Source organism: Rhinoderma darwinii, chromosome 3 (genome assembly GCF_050947455.1).
Source record: "Rhinoderma darwinii isolate aRhiDar2 chromosome 3, aRhiDar2.hap1, whole genome shotgun sequence".
Classification (NCBI taxonomy): domain Eukaryota; kingdom Metazoa; phylum Chordata; class Amphibia; order Anura; family Rhinodermatidae; genus Rhinoderma; species Rhinoderma darwinii.
Window position 1 is genome coordinate 138775854 of NC_134689.1, and position 22235 is coordinate 138798088.

The 22235-nt window shown below is 38.1% G+C and overlaps 1 protein-coding gene across 1 annotated transcript in view; it reads left to right on the forward strand.

The window, feature by feature from the left end:
- The window catches only part of TMTC2 (transmembrane O-mannosyltransferase targeting cadherins 2), a 253342-nt gene that overhangs the window by 151455 nt on the left and 79652 nt on the right, over positions 1-22235 (forward strand). The window contains exons 5-6 of the mRNA XM_075860086.1: positions 18711-18796; positions 19155-19339. Of these exons, the coding sequence (XP_075716201.1) occupies positions 18711-18796; positions 19155-19339 (271 nt within the window). The remainder of the gene's footprint in view (positions 1-18710; positions 18797-19154; positions 19340-22235) is intronic.

A 22235-nucleotide genomic window follows, 5' to 3' on the forward strand; every position in this document is an offset into this window, starting at 1 on the left:
TATATATATATATATATATATATATATATATATAATTTTTTTTTTTTCTTCCAGAAACGGTCCAACACTTGTGGTTGTGTCTGGTATTGCAGCTTAGTTCAATTGAAGTGAATAGGCTGAACTGCAATACAGCACACTACCTTGGTGTAGCACTGGTTTTTGGAAGATGGCAGCCATGTTTTTCTAATCCTAGACATACCCTGTGATACCTTCACGTGCACTAGCAATTCTCAAAATTTTAGTGTACAATTGTAAGAACAATGATTCTGTTGACTTCTGTTATACTTCTTGAAATCAATCTTGCATACATAGGTCACTCTTTTTGCCTATATTGAGATAAACATACTGTTTTGTACCATATTTGAAGTGAAAAGCTATAAATAGTTACCTTACGTTTTCTTATATGGTTGTAACGGAGAACCTGTTACTAGGACAGGACACAACCAAGTATAGACAACTATTAGATGTCTGTATAGAGAAGAAGACGTGACCCATAAGCTTAATGATGTGCAACTTCTCAAACTACTAATCGCAGGGACTACATTTTAATTCTTTTTAGCATTCAGTTCTATTGAGCAGACTTCATGGGGGTGCAGTATACCTTTTATGCTCCATCGTTCTTTCAAATGTGATTATATGGCCCATCTGGAGGCAACTTCTGCTAGTGTGGACTTCATAAAAAAGTAACATATGATGGACTAAAATGTGCATCACCCCCCCCCCCATCCAATTGGAGTATTGTGAGAGGAGTTTAGTGGGTGCACATACTACTTGCCGTTTCATCTTACAGGTGTCCTTTTATGTTACTTTCCTATCATAATTTGCCGCCTTCCTGGTATCATTATTTTCTTTTTACCAGGTGGAACGTTTTTCATTTTATGAAGCAAACGGAGGTTTCAGTACACAAATGATGTTGGCAGCAAAAAGCTACCCTGAGACTATAACATGACGTATAAACCGAGCACACCGTAAAGCTATTCTTCAGCTCGCAGAGCTATTACAGCAATTCGCAATGCTTATATATTTAGAAATCCCGGGGCATAAACCCTCATGGTGATGTTCTGTAACACAGGCATAACCAGATTAATAAAACTTTGCAGACTCACCTTGACCTGCCTGTACATAAATTATTTTCTCGGTAGCAGTATATTTTATTTAATAATGTATGCAGTTTCAATGTGGAAAAAGTAGGAATCCCAATAAAAATAATGTTCTTCAATGAGATACAGCGTTATTGAAAATAATTGTTTGGAACATGGTTAATTATTTTTAAAATTTTGTAACATTTTATCCATATCGATGAAGTCCCTATTCTGAGATCTTGGAGTGTGTATGTTTGTTTACACTGATATCCAGGGCCGCGGACCAGGTCCAATTGAGGCGTGCACCCACTTGCAGTCCAGTGCTGTGGAATCTTTTCGTTTTATGTTTGTTTACAGAGACATCCATAAAGTCAGACCCTATGTCCATGGAATGGACATACGTATGTAAACAAATCCACACCTCCCATAAAATGTTATACTAAAAGAGGTTGAATGAATGAAGGAGGCCACTTGTCCTTGAGCTAAGTGCTCCTCTTGTCCTTGAGCTATGTCTGGTATTCACGCTTTATGGGGCAGAAATTTTTCCCAGCCTTCTAATTTCATACAACCCCTTTTAAGATCTTGGGGGACCTCATTAAAAAGTTTAAATGGTCACTGTGGAATTGGCTTACATGCTGCCCATAGAAGTTTATAGATAGGGGATGGAGACAGAGAAGAGACACACAGAGAGTGCTGCAACCTGTAGTAAGTGGTTTGTTTGTTTTATCTCACCCCAGTGCTGGATTCACAGCTACACAGCCTTAATACTGCTGCATAATGTCTTCCATGCTGCTTCTGATAATGTGCTACAGAGAAAGATTGGGGAGCAGTGTATGATATTTTCTCTGGGGTTTATATGAGAGACATCATAGCAGTTAGTCTCCACCACTTCTGGAGCTGGGCTCTGGGTAAACTGACAATTGGAGAAAGATGGAGCTTATGGATAGGAAAACTCGTAAAAAATGTCATATAATGGCCATAAATAGTGTTATTCCACATGTATACACATAAAAACAACTTCTGTAAAGTCACCTGAAATGACAGGTACACTTTAAAGCACATTAAACCTTTCAGGTGACTTTTTACAATAAGTTGTCATATGTGTGTACATGAGGAATAACACTATTTCTGCGCAGTATTTGACTTTCATCCTGCATTTCTTTTAGCAGTTTTCCCCTCTGTGGGTTCTCTCTTTGATTCTAAGTTTTCCCTGAGCTAGCGGGCAGAGCCTAACAGCTATCATGTCTTCTATTCACAGCACACATAGAAAAGGAAAATCATGCTCTCCTGTCTATCTATACTTTATATATATATATATATATATATATATATATATATATATATATATATATATATATATATATAAGCTTCTGCAGCATGGAGGAGATTACACAGCAGTAATGAGCAGTTTATATGTGAATCCAGTGCTGGGGCAAGATATAACAATAGAAGCGGCAGCAGCTCTGTGTCTCTCTCTGACTCTGCTTCCTCCTCCCCTCTCCATAGACTTCTATAGGCAGCCGTAAACTGATCCTTCAGTGAGCTGATATTCCGTCTTGTCTTGAGAGAGAAAAAGCTGAGTGACCATTAGGAGGGAGCGGGAGGAGCCTGATGATTGGAGAAGGAGGCATTTTTCTCTAATAAGATACATCACAAAGATTCTTATAATTGCTTTTAGTACTGATGTATGTAAAGTATGATGAAAAGTTAATGACCATTTAAGTACTTTTCATGTTGAAGTGTTTTAGCCATGTTATTCATTCTAGGCAGATCCCTCTTAAGATCCCCTGTGCTGTAATTGTGCTTTCATGTTTCTATCGACGTCCCTTGAGATGAACTGTGGAAGCATTTGAAACAATCTGAACCCTTTTAAATGCTGCATTTATGAGCTGAACTTTATTTATATATATATTTTTATATATATATGTGTGTATATATATATATATATATATATATATATATATATATAGTAGGTAGAAAAAAGCAGCACTTCAGAGAATTCAAGTATCACAGTGCTATACGTTCTTGACCGTCGTCCACACGGTCCTGAATTGAATACACAAACGAGGAAATAGACGCAGCACTCCAAAAGTAGTTGCAAAGATAGTGGTTTATTCACCCATGTACAGAAATAGCTACGTTTCAGTCCTCTCAACAGGACCTTTGTCGTTTGTATGTATGTATATATATATATATATATATATATATAGATAGATAGATAGATAGATAGATAGATAGATAGATATAGACAAAAAACGGGATTGGAGCAGCACTGTGATAGAACGCCTAGCTAGGCAGGTGGAAAGCTTCAAAATTAAAGGAGTGACCTCTCCTTATGTATAAGATATCCAAGAAAAGAGAACATGAAGCAGCACTCAAAAAAAGTAGATTTATTTATCCAACATCAGACCACAACGTTTCACCTTCTCCATGGCTTGAAAACCGCTATTGATTCCGTCGGAAACCAGCCGGAATGGTGACGAACGGAAAGCATTAGCGATGTTTCCGTCACCATTGAGCTCAATGGTGACTGAAACGGAAGCTGTGCTGTCAGTTTCACTTTCCGTTGCAGGGTTCACCCGACGGAACCCTCCGACGGAACCCTGGAACGGAAATGAACGGTGATGTGAACAGCCCCTAATTCAGACGAACGTGAATAACTTCCGTGTGCTGCGCAGGGAAATCACGCACAGCACACGGACCCATTGATTGGGGCCGTTCACACATGCAGGAGTTTTCACGCAGCGATTGTCCGTTGCGTAAAACTCACTGCATGTCCTATATTGGTGCGTTTTTCACACACCTATCGCCCATTGAAGTCAATGGGTGCGTGAAAATCACGCACGGCACACAAATGCACATTCGTGTGCTGTGTGTGATTTACACATCAATTCAATTCAAGATGTGCTTTGCGACTGCGTGAATAACGCATGCCCCTCGCACGCACACTGATGCATAACGGACCAGATTCACGCGCGTTTTCCACACGCGTGAATCTAATACGCTCATGTGAATGTAGCCTAAGACTTCGTTCACATCTGCGTCAGGGCTCTGTTCCGTCAAAATTTTCCATCGGAACGGAGCCTTGACTGACACTAACGGAAACCAGGGGTTTTCGTTTCCATCACCATTGATTTCAATGGTGACGGATCCGGTGCAAATGGGTTCCGTTTGTCTCCGTTATGTAGGTGTTCCGTCGTTTTGATGGAATGAATACCGTAATCGACTGTACTCCGGTTTCGGTTTTTGTCAGTCAGGGCTCCGTTCCATTCGAAAGACGGAACGCAGCCCTGACGCAGATGTAAACGCAGTGTTAGGGTTTTTTCAGGCGTAATTTGAGGCGTAAAAAGCCCGAATTACGTCTGAAAATAGGCCGTGTGAACATACCCTTAGTACATCATATTAATCAAAAATGTTACATAGTACAAAGGTGTAGCTTGAGGGCGCTGGCAGGCCATGTGCTTTGGGTGTGGTTTGCCAGGGTAGTGCCAACAAGCAAGTCATTTAGGTATGAGGATAAGGCAGCAAATGGAAACTTTTCCCCAAATGAATGAAAGCCTTCTGTAGCTATGACTCTATTCAGTTTTCCAGATCACATCAAATTTTACTAAGCAAATAGTCGACTTCTATCTCACATCAAGACTAGGTTGGACCATTGTATAAGTAAAAAGTTGTTTTTTTTTCTTCAGGGAACACAGGTCTGTGAGAATTATGTAGACCCAATAAGTATTTAGTTGCAATCATACGAATGGTATGTATAGCAAATTAAATCTCCCAGTAAATAGGAAATTATACATTGTCCATTTGGGACTGGCTAATAGTGAAGTTAGACAGATTTTGGGCATTAGTGTGTGGTTCCCAAGTGTCTCCTATTTGCCAACTGAAATCTTTTACTTGGAAAGCTTAATTTCCTATTACAGACTCCTAGTGCACCTGGATTAACATTTTTGGAAAAGGGTTCGAGGACAAGTTAACTGTTTGGCATTCATGAAAAAGTAGCCAGTGGGTTATTTTGACGAAGCATAGTTATTATTTATATTAAACAGAGATTGTTGGTGTGGGAAAGATTACTTTTTATGACTATTTTCCTGGGATACCATTAGATTTTATGTTCAAAATGAATCTTTCTGTTGTATGCATTCAATGTACAGTTTGCTTCATCTTAAATGATATAATCACTACTGTACATGTGATTTACGTTAGCCTTTATTTTATTTTTTTAACTTGCTGTGAAAGCTCCTTATACTCTTTCTAGGATGTGTCATAGATTATCCTAAATGTGCATTCATGCCAAGCATCGGACTGCTATTCATTCAGGACTTAATTGGTTCCATACAAAAACATACACCGTTCTAAATGTTTTATGTGACCTTGAGATCAATACAAACACAACATCAGTTGGCCACTTTAAGCAAAATATACCGTCCGATGAATAGGAAATGTCTTGATGGGAGTCATGTAAATGTTCATAACTGTGATTACTTGTTCATGTGTTGGGAAAGTCAATCAATGTGTATAGTTTTATCTTATAGGAAGATGTATACATATCTAATGCTTTCACTAGACTAATTGAGTCCTTTTACAGCCCATGTTTATTGATCGCTTCCATGTTTAATTAGAGCCGGGATATGCAGCTTAGACTCTGTTAATGACAGTACAGAAAAACTGCAACCACGCTTCTGTATATCACTGACGACACATCCTTCTTGTGGTTTCACAGTCTAAAGTGCCAATTCAATATTTATAAACTGGCAAAGAAAATTGCGATATTAATAAACACTCAATAAAGCTGCTAATTGATTCAGTTGTTCAGTCAGGTTGTTGTAGGTATGACATGAAACACGTTTGCCAGGTTCATTTGGTCTCTGTTTATTTTGCTCTATGGAAAGCCAAAAAGAAATTGTCATTACATAAGTATTTAAAGACAAATATTTATCCCTGGCTCCCAGCGACTTACATGGTGGTACTAATGAATTGATTCTTTTTTTCTAGTATTTATGGGATAGTTTGTATTAAAACAAATAAAGAAATTTCCTGAGTTCTACAGGTAACCATAACCCACACTTGGATTCAAAAGCCCCATAAATCACCTTCTAAGATTCCTGGATTTGACTCTAAATTTCGAATAAAGATTTCAAAACACGTCCACAAAAAAACGCTTCACACATACGTGCAATTATAAAATCCCACCTGGATGAAAGCCCTCTGATATTGTTCCACTTTTCACATTGGGGCGACAGGGGCCAGTAGAAAAAAAAAAGTGTGCTTTAAAAATTTATCATTTGTAAAATTATGTGTGTGTATGTATATATATGTGTATATATATATGTGTGTGTGTGTGTGTGTGTGTATGTATATGTATGTATGTGTATATATATATATATATATATATATATATACACCGATCAGACATAACACTAAAGCCGCTGTCAGATGTACAGAATAACATTGGTTATCTTGTTACAATGGCGCCTGTCAAGGGTTGGAATATATTAGGCAGCAAGTGAACAGTCCATATAAGCATAAGGACCTGTGCGATTTTGACAAGGGCAAAATTGTGTTGGCTAGATGACTGGGTCAGATAATCTCCAAAATGGCAGGTCTTGTGGGGTGTTCCCCCTGTATTTAGTAGTTGGTACCTACCAAAAACGGTCCAAAAATAACCGGCAACAGTAGGCGCTCAAGGCTCATTGATATGAAGGCTAGCCTATCTAATCTGATGCAACTGAAGAGCTACTGTAGCACAGATTGCTGAAAAAGATAATTGTGACTATAATAGAAAGGTGTCAGAACAACTACATCACCGCTTTCTGCATAAGCGCAGACTGAGTGGCTATGCTTACCCCTTTTCAATGCCGAAAACACATACAATGTGCTTGTGAGCTTCAGATCTGAATTTAGCAATGGAATAAGGTGGCCTGGTCTGACAAATCTAGTTTTCTTTTACATCATGTGGATGATTGGGTGCGTGTGCGTTGCTTACCTGGGGAAGAGGTAGCACCAGGATGCACTATAGGCAGAAGGCAAGCGTGTGAATGCAGTTTGATGCTCTGGGCAACGTTCTGCTAGGAAATTTTGGGTCCTGGCATTCATGTGGATGTTACTTTGACATGTACTACCTGCCTAAACATTGTTGCAGACAAAGTTCACCCCTTAATGGCAAGAATATACTCTAATAGCAGTGACCTCTTTCAAGAAAAGGCGCCCTGCCACACTGCAAAAATTGTTCATAAATGGTTTGAGGAACATGACAAGAGTTCAAGGTGTTAATTTCAAATTCCCCAGATCTCAATCTGATTGAGCATCTGTGGGATCTGGAAAAACGAGTTCGTTCCATGGAGGTCCCACCTCGCAATTTACAGGACTTATAGGATCTACTGCTAACGTCTTGATGCCAGATACCACGTGACACATTCAGAGGTCTTATGTAGTCAATGCCTTAACAGGTCATATATGTATTGGTGACACAAGCGGGACCTACACAATATTTGGTATGTGGTTTTAATTTTAATACTGAACAGTGACTATATCTGTCCATATGCCAGAAGGCTCTTCAAAGGTCGGGGATTATTGGCTTCCCTACGTCAAAGCTTAGGAGGAGCCTGCCTTGCTTCTGGCTTCCTCCTGGGATGCTGCTGCAGTGTCCACCAGGAGCCAAAGTCGAGTTTGGCTGCCCCAGTAGGGGGAGCCGTGGTTGCAAGGGTGTGAGGAACCTGATGGCTACACACACAGCCTAGATCTTCAGGAGGGACATGTCATAAGGTCACACCACACCCTGAAATCGTCATGGCAAAAAAAAGTGCTGTTCAAATGTGCCATCACTGATTTGGATCCACTGCTGGGGCACTGGTGCATCTTGGATTTTTAAACAATCCAACATCATTGCTGCGATCGAGAGGGTCCGGGTTGACTATATATACACTAATGTATATATCAACTTACCCTCTTAATTATTCTAATGCAGTGGGCTGCACTGATGCTGCATGCTCCATGGACCATTAAGAGGACTGCTGGATGGATTAATGCCCTCCTTCGAAGTTATTGAATGACATTGCCCAGCATGCCTAGCTGCTGGGTAGTTCATTGCAGACCGATCAATACATATCTGTTTTGATCAGTGTGTCACATATCACATTAAATATATTTGAAAGCACTTTTTTTTGCCCTTTGGGAAATATTTTGACATCGCAAGTCTCTGTAATGGCAATATTTTACTGTGACTCGTGAATTCTGCTGTATCATAATGGAGCCCTCTTCTTATTGAGTGCTACAAATTTAAAGGACTAAATAAACAGGTCCTTTATGAAACCTAGCTTATTGGAAAGGATAAATGTTTGGAAGAATTAAAGGTTGAAGGGGAAGACTCATCAAAGAGGATAGAAACTATCATAGAAATCTCAATAGACTATTCATAAGACTCAAAGAAGACAGGACATTGAGGAGACACACTATTCATATGGTCACCAGGGGCTTCCATTGCAGCAGTAGCTCATATTCATATTAAAGAAACTAAAATCCTTTAGAAGGCTTACACTTCTCTTGAGATTTCCTTATTCCCACACTTAACACCAATTTCAGTTTTTTCCACCGCCTACTTACCGGTATGCAGTAACTTAAACCTGGCTTTTGTATCTTACAGCTGGTTAGTAAATAGGGCAAGCTTTATATTAATCCCCTGGCTGGAGACTGGAGTAAAGAAGCGCCTTTGTAAATGGATCCATGCCAGGGTGGAGACGGTATTCCCCTCCAGCTGTCCCTGAAGGTACACCGCTTGTTTTGACCTGTGTTAGCTCAGGCAACGATTTAAGAAACCGCCATCTAGGTGCCTCCTGTATTGTTTTATTGTAATTAATTCACTTCTGCATTTATTTTGCATCTCTCCTATGGCCTCATGGGAATCCGGCTTTGATTAGTGCTATGGCAGCTCTGAATATCTAGCACATCTTCTGCTAACATGAGCAGACATTGCAAAATTATGCAATTCCTACCGGTGTCTATGGAGTCTCATGTGGTTATCAAAACCGTTCCGGCTGCTTTTCCATCTGCATAAATTAATGAGTGGATTCTGAATTCTTCTTATCAGGATATCTATTTAGATGCAGGCAGATGGTGTCAAAGAAACAGAAATCAATACCACATGTTTATTCATATTCTATTATTTTACTGACAAAACCCGCCCAGAGCCTGAATGTATATGTTAAATTATAATTATTATATTTTTACTATTTATTATTGCTAAGCATCTTATTAAAGAAGAACATTTTATTCTCTGGCCCATTATGTAAATTGTGGTGATGGTAATCTTCTTACCGGTGGCTGTATTTGTAAGTTATCCACCCCAATCTGTGTCATGTGACCAGCAATGACTCCAACTGCCACAGGGTCTCATGTGTGGACAGGAAGTCATTTTCTCTATTCATTACTATCACAGCCTCGATGTGAGTCTTATAGGAATAGATGGAGAAACTGACTTCCTGTCCACACATGAGACGCTGTGTCCGTTGTCGAGTCCCATTGTTGGTCACATGACACAGTTGAGGACCAGAAGGGAGCAATCGGTAAGAAAATACAGCAACCGGTAAGAAAATGACTTTCACCACAATTTACATCATTGGCCAGAGAATAAATTTCTTTGTGGGAGTGCTTCTTTAAGAACAAAAAATATATAGACACATTAAAGAGGTTAACCCGGGCTTAAATATTACATTTTTTTCAAAATAAAATTACATTTACAAATTTACATCTCTCATAATAATTTTTAAATTGGAATAATAATATATATATTTTTATTAAATATATATATGATATAAAAAAACAACTCTCATACTTTCAATCCTTTGATTCCATCTGAGAACGTCCACCTAATGTGTTTTATGACGGTGGTCACACATGCTCAGTCCCACTGTCCAGTTCCTCTTACACGGGCGGAGCGATTCTTGCTATTGTGCTGGCACGGCAGTAAGAATCGGCGCACTAGGAAACGCTTCTTCTGAAAAGTACTGTGTATATCATGTGAATGTTCTGAGAGGGGATCAAAAGCACAGAAGGGGTGCCATAACAAGTATGTAACAGCAATATCTAGACCTCTATAATTTATCCTATTAACACTTTACTATTGAATGCACTGTAGGGCTAATAGAAGGACCAGGAAATAGTTTAAATATCCCTCCTGTCTGAGCGCCTTCAGACAAAACTGAGAAATCTTCTTGAAAATTCCATTCAGTTCTGATTCCTACAAAAACAGGACCCTCCCTAAGGAGTATGGTCTGCCTTCTTCTGCCCTGTGAGTGGCACTTTATGGGTGCCATTTCCTCTCTGCTTTAGCTGTAATAGGGAATTATTCATATGCATTTGTTTAGCGGGACCTGTACAAAGAGTAAAATAAATCTCAAATTAGATTACACCTTAACAGTTCTCATTAAAATTTTGAAAACGGACACAATCCTGGCCAAAATATATTCGGGTATGTTCACACGCTAGACTAAAAACGTCTGAAAATACGGAAAATATAAGTTTTTTTAAGCCACTCGCGATTTTTTGCAGCGTTTTTTTACAGCCGTTTTTGGAGCTTTTTTCAATACAGTCAATTAAAAACCGCTCCAAAAACTTCCCAAGAAGTGTCCTGCACTTCTTTTTCGCGGCTGTTTTTTTTACAAAACGGCCTATCGAACAGAATGTCGTTTTTCCCCATTGATTTCAATGGGCAGATGTTTGGAGGCGTTCTGCTTCCGATTTTTTTTTGCCCGTTTTTCGGGCATTTACGACCCGAAAATAGGCCGTGTGAACATACCCTAAGACTGAAGGTTTGTGTGGGTGTGTCAATGGACACCCATGTCAGTACACTTACCCAGATCCAAATCCATTCGTTATATCGATACTGAATGTCAACCTTTTAAATCCAGTCTGTTCTGATTAATTTCATAACAAATCTTTATAGGGGTTTTTGGGCCAATTTTGTGATAGTGGGAAATTTTCTGCTTATCCTTCACGCAGCCATACAGTGATTAATATTTTGACTTCTCCGCTTATTGCATACAGATTTATTATTCAGTTCAATGTAAAAATCTATTTACAGTAAACCCCTGAGTTCCCCCATGTGGCGTGTGAACGCAAACAGAATTTCATTGTTTAGCTTTGTGGCTGTGTGAAGAGATGCAGGGGATTTAGAGCTCTGTATCAAAAAAGGGAACTCCAACCCCAACAAATGTTATGTCATTATTTGGACCTTTTTTGATTGAAAACCCCAAAATGGTTTTAAAGAGCGAACATTCCTAATAAGTCTGGTATATGCACTTTTGGAGAATAATGGAAGCTATTCTGCTTTCATCACAGGCTTCATTGTGCATTGTTTGACTTGCTTCCTTCTTAGCAAATATATTATTAAAGGGTTTTCTGGTTTAGAAAACCCATTAATATATACCCTATTAGGGAATTCAGAATTAATAGAGTGGGTCCCAAGTTCTGTATTCTCATCTCTTTTTAAAGAGTAGGGAGCAGTTATAAAGAGCATATATAATTCTGGAGGACCTTTTTTGCATTACACTGACAACTCATTGATATGAATGGGTACTGTGTAATGCTTAATTATCCCTGTGGTGGCGCTGCAGGCAGGAATTTTGAACACTTTGTGCCAGGTTTCCCCACAGATTACAGATTATCGCTGGGAGTTCCAGCGAATGCCATTCTTATGGTATGTTTGCCAACATTTACTAAGTCAAAGATGACTACACAAACACAACAAAACCTTTTGTAAATTTAAAGCTGGGCTGTCACAGTTGTGTTGTAAATTTGTATAGAATAAAAAAAAAGCCTGATGACCACAATCGAAATGCTGCTTGAATCTGATACAGAAACAATTATAAAAAAGCTGATAATCTCCTTTAATATGAAATGTGATTATTGAATACAATATCAAACATTGTTACTTAAAGCACAAATTTGTTTCCTTTAGGCAGTGTATGTAAGCACACCATAACATTTCAACTGGACCGCCTTCAAGTTTATGCTGATCCCCTTTAAATCTGAAGATCTAAACCTATGTGACTCTCTTTTTGCTTGACGTGAAAGAGGGTTTTCTATACCCATCCTTTTACCTGAATGTTAAAGACACTGTGCCGGTTGAAAGCAAGTGCGGTAACAAATGTATAGTGGGTTTAGTGCTTTACACTCCAGATCATGTCCTGCAGTTTAGAATTGCCATCACATTTTAAACCGAATTTGCTGAATGGGATATTGTTTATGAAATCCATTGAAAACCCTGTAAAGTATCTCATCCATACATTAGTCTGCATTTATGATTATACAGTGGAAAGTCTGAGAGAATCCTGCACTTTATTCAGCTGGGATTCCAAGATCAATACTTTGATACTTTAATTCCCGACAGTCTCAATGTTAAATGTGGCTCATACTGTAAATTGGAAAAGATTGGGGACTTCTGCTATAAATAAATATGTTCTTACTAGGGTCTTGATTTTCTTGTGTAGTAAAAGGACTCCTTAGGATCACATGGCTTAAAGCCCAAGCCTTTGCCAATAAATGAGCATGTTACATACTTGATAAGGTTGAAAAAGACACAGGTCTATCAAATCCATCCATAATCCTACCGTGCTAATCCAGAGGAAGTCAAAACCCCCATGAGGTTGATGCCAATTACCTTATTAGGATAAAACTCCTCCCCTATGCCAAATATGTCAATCAATGTCCCATCTCCAGAATCTAGTTCTCATAACCTGTAATATTATATTTTTCAAGAAAGGCATAAAGACCCTTCTTGAATTTGTTCAAAGAATCAACCTCCATAACATCCTGTGGCAGAGAGTTCCATAGTCTCACTGCTTTCACAGTAAAGAATCTCCGTCTGTGACGGTGGTGAAACCTTTTTTCCTCTAGACATAGAGGATGCCCCCTTGTCCTTGTTACAGGCCTAGGTGTAAAAAGATCATTAGAAAGATCTATGTACGGTCCAGTTATATATTTGTACATTGTAATTAGATCGCCCCTAAACCGTCTTTTTTCTAAACTGAATAGCTCCAAGTTTGGAAACCTTTCTTGGTACTGATACCGTCCATTACCTTATTTACCTTGGTTGACCTTCTTTGCACCAGTTCTATTTCAGCCGTGTCCTTATACACTGGTGCCCAAAATTGTGTACACTTCCATGTGTGGTCTAGTGATTTGTAGAGAGGCAAAACTATGTTCTTGTCACGAGCACTATGCCTCTTTTGATGCATTCCATGCTTTTATTTGCATTGGGAGCAGCTGCCTGGCACTGGTTGCTAAAGGTAAATGTACTGTCCACCAGTTGACCTTCTTTGCACCAGTTCTATTTCAGCCATGTCCTTATACACTGGTGCCCAAAATTGTGTACACTTCCATGTGTGGTCTAATGATTTGTAGAGAGGCAAAGCTATGTTCTTGTCACGAGCACTATGCCTCTTTTGATGCATCCCATGCTTTTATTTGCATTGGGAGCAGCTGCCTGGCACTGGTTGCTAAAGGTAAATGTACTGTCCACCAATATCACCAAATCTTTTTCAGTGTTTGTTTTACCCAGTTTTTTACCATTTAATGGATAATTGTAAAATCTGTTTCACTGAGTTTTCTTACACTGATTTTGACATGAAAACCGCGTCGGAATCAGCGACAAAAAACGTCCGAAACTGTCTCCAATGGGAAGTTGTGGCGTTTTTTCTTACGCGGCGGTAAAAAAAAGTGTCTTGTTCATTCTTGCCGCGGTTCCGACCTCTTGTTGAAATCAATGGGAGGCAGAGAAAAACGCTGCCAAGAATTTGCAGGCAGGACAAAATCTGAGGCAAGTGAGGTCTGCAGTTCTTAAGATGTTAATCTGTTTTCTTTTGTGACCTCCTGGATGAGTTGTCAATGTGCTCTTGGGGACATTTTGGTAGGCCAGCCAGTCCTGGGGAAGGTTCACCACTGTTACAAGTTTTCTCCATTTGTGGATTATGGCTCAAACTGTGGTTCGCTGGAGTCCCAGAGTCTTTGCGATAGCTATGTAACCGTTTCTAGACTAGTAGGTTTTATTGACTTTGTTTGGCATCTGTATTCGAATCTTTTTAGAATGTGTCACCATGTGCTGCATTTTGAGACCTTTTAGTCTGCTTCACTTTGCCAGAGTAGTTCTATTTAAAGGCTATGTAAATCTTTGAAGCATTTTTTTTAATTAAATGTATGCGTTTTCGTTTACAAAAAAACAACAAAAAACACTTTTTGTAATATACATTTATTAACATTTTTATTAAGTTTGAGCACTGCAGCTTCTAAGTATCCACTATACATAGAAGCTGCACAACACCACTGTAAGTCGAATCAGTCAGTCAGCGCACCGTTTTTTGACGGAAAAAAAAGTGCAATCTGCAGCACTTTTGCTTCTGTTGAAGAAAAAAAATGAAACTTCGCGAACGGAAGCAAATGGAATCCATCTAAAACAAAAGAATTACCATTGAAATCAATGGTAATTCTAACGGAAGCGATGCTTTCGTTTGGAGTTTCGTAAATCTCTTCCTCCGACAGGAGAGAGCTAAACGTACTATAACGGTAGTGTGAAAGGAGCCTTCGGGTACTATATTAAATAAGCACAGACTTTAAAGAATGACTTCAAAGGTTTACATAATTATGCCTGTTTGTGACTAGAGAAATTAATCTAATTGTTAATTGAAATTGGTTAACTAGTTGGTTTAGCAACTTGGGGGGCAATTTACATTTTTCCAATAGGGTCAGGGAGGGATGAACATAATTTTTCCTTTAATAAATGAAATGATCATATCAAAACAGCATTTTGTGGTCTAATATTAAAAGTAGTTTGATCTGAAATATTCAAGTGTGACAAATATGCAAAAATACCAGACATATTTTTTAAGGCACTGTATGTCCCAATATAAGCCTTCACCTTGGATTGCAAGGGCCTATTTATAGTGTTCCACTAACCTAGAATGAAATATTTTATATGTATAATATATTTTAAATTTAAGGCTATATATGTGCGTATGAAACAATGCTTGTGATGAGATATTTTTCTAGAAATATGCAGTAAATCTATTAATTTACAATTCCTATAGCGCTGAGATATTCAGACTTGTAATCTTCCCTGTTCCTAGACTAATTTTTCCTTGTGAGGGCTAAATCCATATGAAGCTCATTATCCAAGTATGGTTTTAAAGTCCGGGGTTTGGAGTACCCAGAGTTTTTCTGACGTCATCCTTTTTTCAAACACTCTGTGTATCCCTATCCTAAAAAGTCTTATGGCTAACAGTATACGGAGGATAAAATACGGTGGGCACTGCCTGGCCCAAGATTGCTTTTCAAGTGAAGAAAGAGGATGTCTGGGTAGTATGGAAGACTGTGGAGAGTCCTTTCTTGAATTACAGCACAACACAGAGTCTACAGCAGTAGATGGGAAGGCTGCCAATTCCGACTGCTCATCCTGTGAGTTTTGCAGGGGTCAGAGTAGAGGTTACAGTGTGCTTACAGACCAAAGCCACAGTGGGATGTAATCTTGTTGGCGAGTAATGAAGGATCCTCAACAACCTTCCATTATATACATGAAATACCCAATAACGTCTAAGCGTCCACTCTCTACTTGTTTCTCTACTTGCAGAAAATGTTAGCGAATTGTAGTTTTCTAGTAAATGGTTATTACCCGAATAACTCCTGTTAGCTGTGGGAGAGATTCGAAGACAAAATTGAAGTTCCCCCAGCAGTCCTGTAGTAGATACGTATTGTTCCCAAAACTAGCTGGAGCGTGATTCACGTAATATTCGTGAACTGCTGTTCAAGTAGGTTAATAATTTTCTACAAAGTAACTTCAAAGTGTATCTATAGTTCAATGATCAATGGAATATGTACAGTAAATGCCTAGATAATTGTATCCTTTTTCTTATAAATACAGTATGTAAAGTAATAGCTTAAAAAGTATTTTTTCCAGTTCTCCCTTAGTAATAAGTAGAGTAAATATTGAATTTAAGAAGTTAACTTATTTTTTGCCATATGGACTTCATTGAGGGGGTCCTGTCCTTAAGACCCCAACTATTATTTGAGTGAAGAGCAGCTTGCGGATTAGAGTACGACCAGCATTACATTTTTAACGATTCATTCTTATTGGCACCCTGTAATGCTTAATTGTGTGCGCCAGTAACCTCCCCCAATGTTGACAGTTGATCGCCACAGTTTTCTAGGAGACAGATCCATTTTTTTTTTTTTGCAGAAGCTTCTTTATAAAAAGGGATTTTTTGATGGGGCAACTCTTAAGAATTTAAAAACTAATCATGGAGGTTGATGGACCATTTACTTCCCTGCAGCACAAGTGTTCTCTAACCGCTATGCCTCCATGTAAAGTGCTACTGTTCTATATGGAATCAGGCTTGTGGGAACCCCAAGGACCTGCTACCTCCGCACCACTGTAGTTATTCTGCTGTCCTGTCTAATCAAAATGTCATGGTTTTTTTTATTTGCCGTGTGACAAAAGAACACATCTCACTTGCATATAAAAGAAAAACCCTTTTGAAAAATATTGCACTGTTAAAATTCTACAAAGTTGAGCAACTTTCCTTTACTTTTCTCGCAGCGACTTTTGAGCTTTGTCATTTTCTTCATAATTGACATCCAAAGTTACAGCAAATATTTTGCTGGTTCCTTCTTGCAAGCAGTTTTTATATGACCTAAAAACTTAGCTGTATCTGTTTAATTGTCATCTGAGCTCCCATAATGCATCAGTCTAGCAGAATTTTTTTTGTCAGACTGGAGAATAAAACATAATAGATTATGAAGCAGTAGAAGATAAGTAAAGCTAATTATTTGCAAATATATGCAACATTTTATGTAGATTTAAACTGTGGAAAGTTGTAAATATGTTGACTGTTCCTTTAAGAATTATTGCTTTAAAAACTGTGCCATGATGTGTTTGACTTTGGGTTATACAATGTTTCATGGTTGATGAGATATGAATCTGGTATTGCCTTGTTCTACGTAAAATGAACATCCCAATGAGACCTGAATCAGCTGGGATTACAAAAAAATTCCAAGATAAACAGATCTCATGACAGCCTGCTATAGATCATGTTTACTCTGCTACTCTTTCAGCCAATATGGAAGAACCAATACAATCCTGAATATATATAAAAAGGAAAAGTAAATAAAAGCTTTGTATATTTTTTTAATAAAATGCATAACTCTAATGTTGAAGAAATTCAATTCACTTTATACAAGTCATAATTTTTACTTGGCCGCATAATCTGCCAAAGTCATTCCCAGTGTAATGTTTTCAATAGAATGTTTTTATGCATGTGTATTACATTAGGAAATATTTCATAAGCTCGCTTATTATATAGCATAAAACTGTATGGAAACTGTTTCCAGCATAAAACAGGAATGCTCTTTATTGATGTTATTAGTAAATCTTGTAGGAAGAGATGTCGAAAAATAAAGCAAAACACGATTGTTTCTTACAACCTTTTTATAGATAATTCAAATATCCACATGGGGAAAATGTAATCTATCTCTGTGTTTTATCTTATCCGTTACAAGGTGACGTGTATTTTTTGGAGTAGGAAGATGATACGTTATGACTTTTTTTGAGGTCCACATGAAATGTTGTTAAAAATGTTGTATATATAGTTTGACGTCAGAAATGTGAATTTGAGCTCACTACAGATTACTCTTACAACAATCCTTCACTTATTTAGCAAATTATCTGCCCAGATTTTGTCAATAACAGAATAAATCTATTTACTACTGGAATTTGGACGCATGAAAAGATAGTTATGTGATCACAAATATTTTCTTATTTATTATCATTATAAATGTTTGATAGTACCAAAAGATTACCAATGAAAGTCAAAGGCAGGGTTGGTATGGTCCTCCAGAGTACCGGAGGATCTGACAATAGTAATGGCCCCAAAAATTAAACCGAAGGCAACCCCATTTGGAGCTGACTTTTGAGCCAATCACCTGCCACTAGAATCTATTTCTGAATCACAGATAAACTATTAGATCTTATTGATATTATGTTGCGTGTATTCAATAACAAAGTTTACTATGCAATTTTAAAGGGGATGCTAGGTGAGCCTCAGAAACATCTCCTCTCGGGGCCCAAGAAATCCCACTCCGACACTTGTCAAAGGGGATTGCCAAATTTACACAACCCTTTATTTATTTATTTATTTATTTAGGGCTCCTCACCAATATGATCCTTTTTTTATTCTCTGATCCTCCCTGATACTGGTCAAAAGCCTTCTGACCACGTTTAATGACAAAAGGGAGAGTAGAAGCCCCTTTTGCGACTTTTCTACGCCAGAAAACTGGCGCAGAATGATTGATATTTTCCCCGCGTGTTGGTTTGTTTGGAATTGAATAGTGCCATAATAAAATTTAAATCTGCAGACGTTAAAACTAAGATTATTAGATGATTTCTTTCAGCCTACGTTTGAGCTTTTATACGTGGGATTGCACACATGGCATATGGTCCATATGGTTGGATTTACTCATGACTTGCTTATTACGGGAAAGATACAAATTCTGTATTGGAAACTTTTTATGTGTACTTTTATATTTACTTTGTGATTTTTACATAGTTTAAATATTTCAATCATTCCCCCACTTTTATATTTCTTACAGAGGCTTATTGCTCCAGGAAAATAGCAAGTTTGCGGAGGCCCTTCACTACTACAAGTTAGCAATTGGTAGCAGACCTACATTGGCATGTAAGTAATGAATTTACATTTTATCTTCCCTGGTCACATCTGTATATTATTATCATCTCTGTCTTTTTCTTAAATAAGATGAAGGACTAAAACCTCACCACAAAACCATCATCACAACTGGCATTCTAATTGGCAGTGTGTGTAGAGATGAAAGCTTTAAAAAAGCATGTAGGCTGAACTACTGATCGCCTATGGTGGTCTCTACTTTATGAAATACATTCATTGGCAGGACACGGAAGCAACAATTAAATTTAAGCCTACTTATGTGGCAATGGAATATTCCGTTGTAATTTTTCTTCATTGCCATTTTACATACATATTCTAATATTTACACATACTTTTTAATTATCTTTTGCAGCTGCATACTTGAATACAGGTATAATTCTTATGAATCAGGGACGCACAGAAGAAGCCAAAAGGACATTCTTAAAATGCTCAGAAATCCCAGATGAAAACTTAAAAGATCCAAATGCTCATAAGAGTTCAGTGACCAGTTGCCTTTATAATCTGGGGAAGTTGTACCATGAACAAGGACAGTATGAGGTGAGTTTCCAAGGTTTCCTGGTTCTATGTCAACAAAGCTTTATCACTGTTTAAAAGAAAATTTGAACCGTTTTCTAATATACTTTGCTCTTAAATTCCTCACCAATTTTAGGCCTTTTTTTAAAATATTATTTTGTATTATTTACACATAAAACAGAAGTTCTCAATACATTCAATATCAGCAGACATCGGAGTAATCAAAAGATAAAAAATTAGGCTTTATGGACCTAAAACCGGAAAAGCCCTTTAACCCTTTACCGCTGCAGACACTTTTGACCTTACTGACAGAGCCTTATTTTTCAAATCTGACGTGTTACTTTATGTGGTAATAACTTCGGAATGCTTTTACCTATCCAAGTGATTTTGAGATTGTTTTCTCGTGACATATTGTACTTTGTTACTCCTAAAATTTGGTTGATATATTCAGTATGTAATTGTGAAAAACCAAAATGTAGCATTTAAATGCATCTGCATGTAAGACAAATAGTTATACCACACAGAATAGTTGCTAATTAACATTTTCCTTATGTCTACTTTAGATTGGCATAATTTTTTGAACATCTTTTTTATTTTTCTAGGACGTTACAAGGTTTAGAACTTTAGCAGAAATTTCTCACATTTTCAAGAGAATTTCAAAAGGCTATTTTTACAGGGATCAGTTCAGCTATTTTACAGGGATCAGTTCAGTTTCAAAGTGACTTTGGGGGGCTCATACAATACAAACCCCCATTAATCACCCCATTTTAAAATCTACACCCCTCAAAGTATTCAAAAAAGCATTTAGAATGTTTCTTAACCATTTAGGCGTTTCACAAGAATTTCATTTTTAATTAAAAAAATTGTGTAACACAGAAGGTTTTACAAGAGAAACACAACTCAATATTTATTGCCCAGATTCTGCAGTTTTTAGAAATATCCCACACTTTGCCCTAGTTTGCTAATGAATTGAAGCACAGGCCTCAGAAGCAAAGGAGCACCTAGTGGATTTTGGGGCCTTCTGTTTATTAGATTATATTTTAGGCACCATGTCAGGTTTGAATAGGTCTTGTGATGCCAAAACAAAGGGAACACCCCAAAAAATTCCCGGTTTTGTAACCTGACACCAGAAGGAATTCATCTAGCGATGTAGTGATCATTTTGACCCCACAGGTGCTTCATAGATTTTATTAGAATTTGTACGTGAAAATGAAAAATTACAATTTTTCCCAATAAGATGTAGTTTTAGCTAAGAAAACAACAAAAACCCTCTACATTTGTAAAGCAACTTTTCCAGCGTACGGAAATATCCCATATGTGGTCATAAACTGGTGTTTGGGCACATGGCAGGTCTCAGAAGGGAAGGAGTGCCATTTGCCTTTTGGAGCGCAGATTTTGCTGGATTGGTTTCCCGGCACCATGTCGAATTTGCAAAGCCCCTAAGGTACCAACCAGTACACTGGAAACTCCCCGAAAGTGACTCAATTTAGAAAACTGCACCACCTAAAGAATTCATCTAGGGGTGTAGTGAGCATTTTGACTCCACAGGTGTTTCATAGTTTTTATTAGAATTGGGCAGTGAAAATAAAAAAAATATTATTTTTCCAATAAGTAGGTTCAGCTCAAAATGTTTCATTTTCTCAACAAATGAAAGGAGAAAAGTCATCCCAACATTTGTAAAGCAATTTCTCCCGAGTACGACAATACCCCATATGTGATCATAAACTGCTGTTTGGGCACATGGTTGGGCGTGGTTAAAAGAATTGAGCCAAAAACTGCATTAAAACTGTGTATGCGATAGTGACCTTATTGTAAACTATTCCACTTATTAGCAAGACAGGATGTGGTTTATGTGCAACCCCTAGAACACTCTCACCTGCTTGCTAAGATGCCGGATACAAATGCCAACTTATAGCATTAGTATTTTATTGTTTGCTCAAAAAACTTACCATTAACTCCAGTGCAGCCTACACCACCAACTTCTTCATGGACACTATTTCCTTAGTAAGTTGTTCTATTGTTAGGGTTCCTTGTGCTAATATAGTTTGAGTACCACAACAGAAGACAACATAACTTTTTTTTACAGAGCAAATGAGTACTGGAATCTGATACAAGTTTTATAGAGTTGAAAATACAATTGCCAGTTTTTTATTTTCTTTGAGTACTGTACTTCACAGTCTTAAAGGGGTTGGCCACTTTGTTTATTTTCACAAATGTGTTAGGAGCTGCTATGTGCCACTCACTAATACATAGTTATTAGGAGAGCAGCGCCCTTGAGAGTAAAGGCTTCTCCACGGACTGAACGGTGTACCCTTAGACATGACCGCTGATTGAGGGACGTGTCACCAGGCGCATCCACCATCAGCATCCATTGAAAAACGCTGCCCAGAGGAGAAAAGCGCATGTGCATTGTTTCTCATGGAGTCTGCTGATGAATGAGCCTGTCCTGTGCTCCTTCATCATCGGCCATGTTTGGAACGGGAGCGCAATTTTGTCCATGGAGAGGGCTGTACTACCAAGTGGCGGCAGTTTGCGGAGGTAGACATCAGCGCTGATCTTCTAATAACTATATACTAGTAAGTGGCACACAATGCTGTTTACAATACATTTGTGAAAATAGACATAAAGTGCCCAAAATGAAAAGTAGCAGTTTTTGCAGTATAAACTGTATTGCGCCATAGCACATCTCATTAGTGTCTTCTCAAAATTAACCCCTTAACGACTGCCCATACTTGTTTTTGCGGTTGCTGATGCAGGGCTTTATTCGGCAGCACTGTAAAACAGTGTTTGCACAGAAAATTGTGCAGCCGGAGGACAGGTGTCCATCTTGGTGATCATGTGATTGCCAAGACAACTGACAGGTGACAGTGCTGCTGGATCTAACCAGACCCAGCACAGACCTAATTGTGACAACTCACAT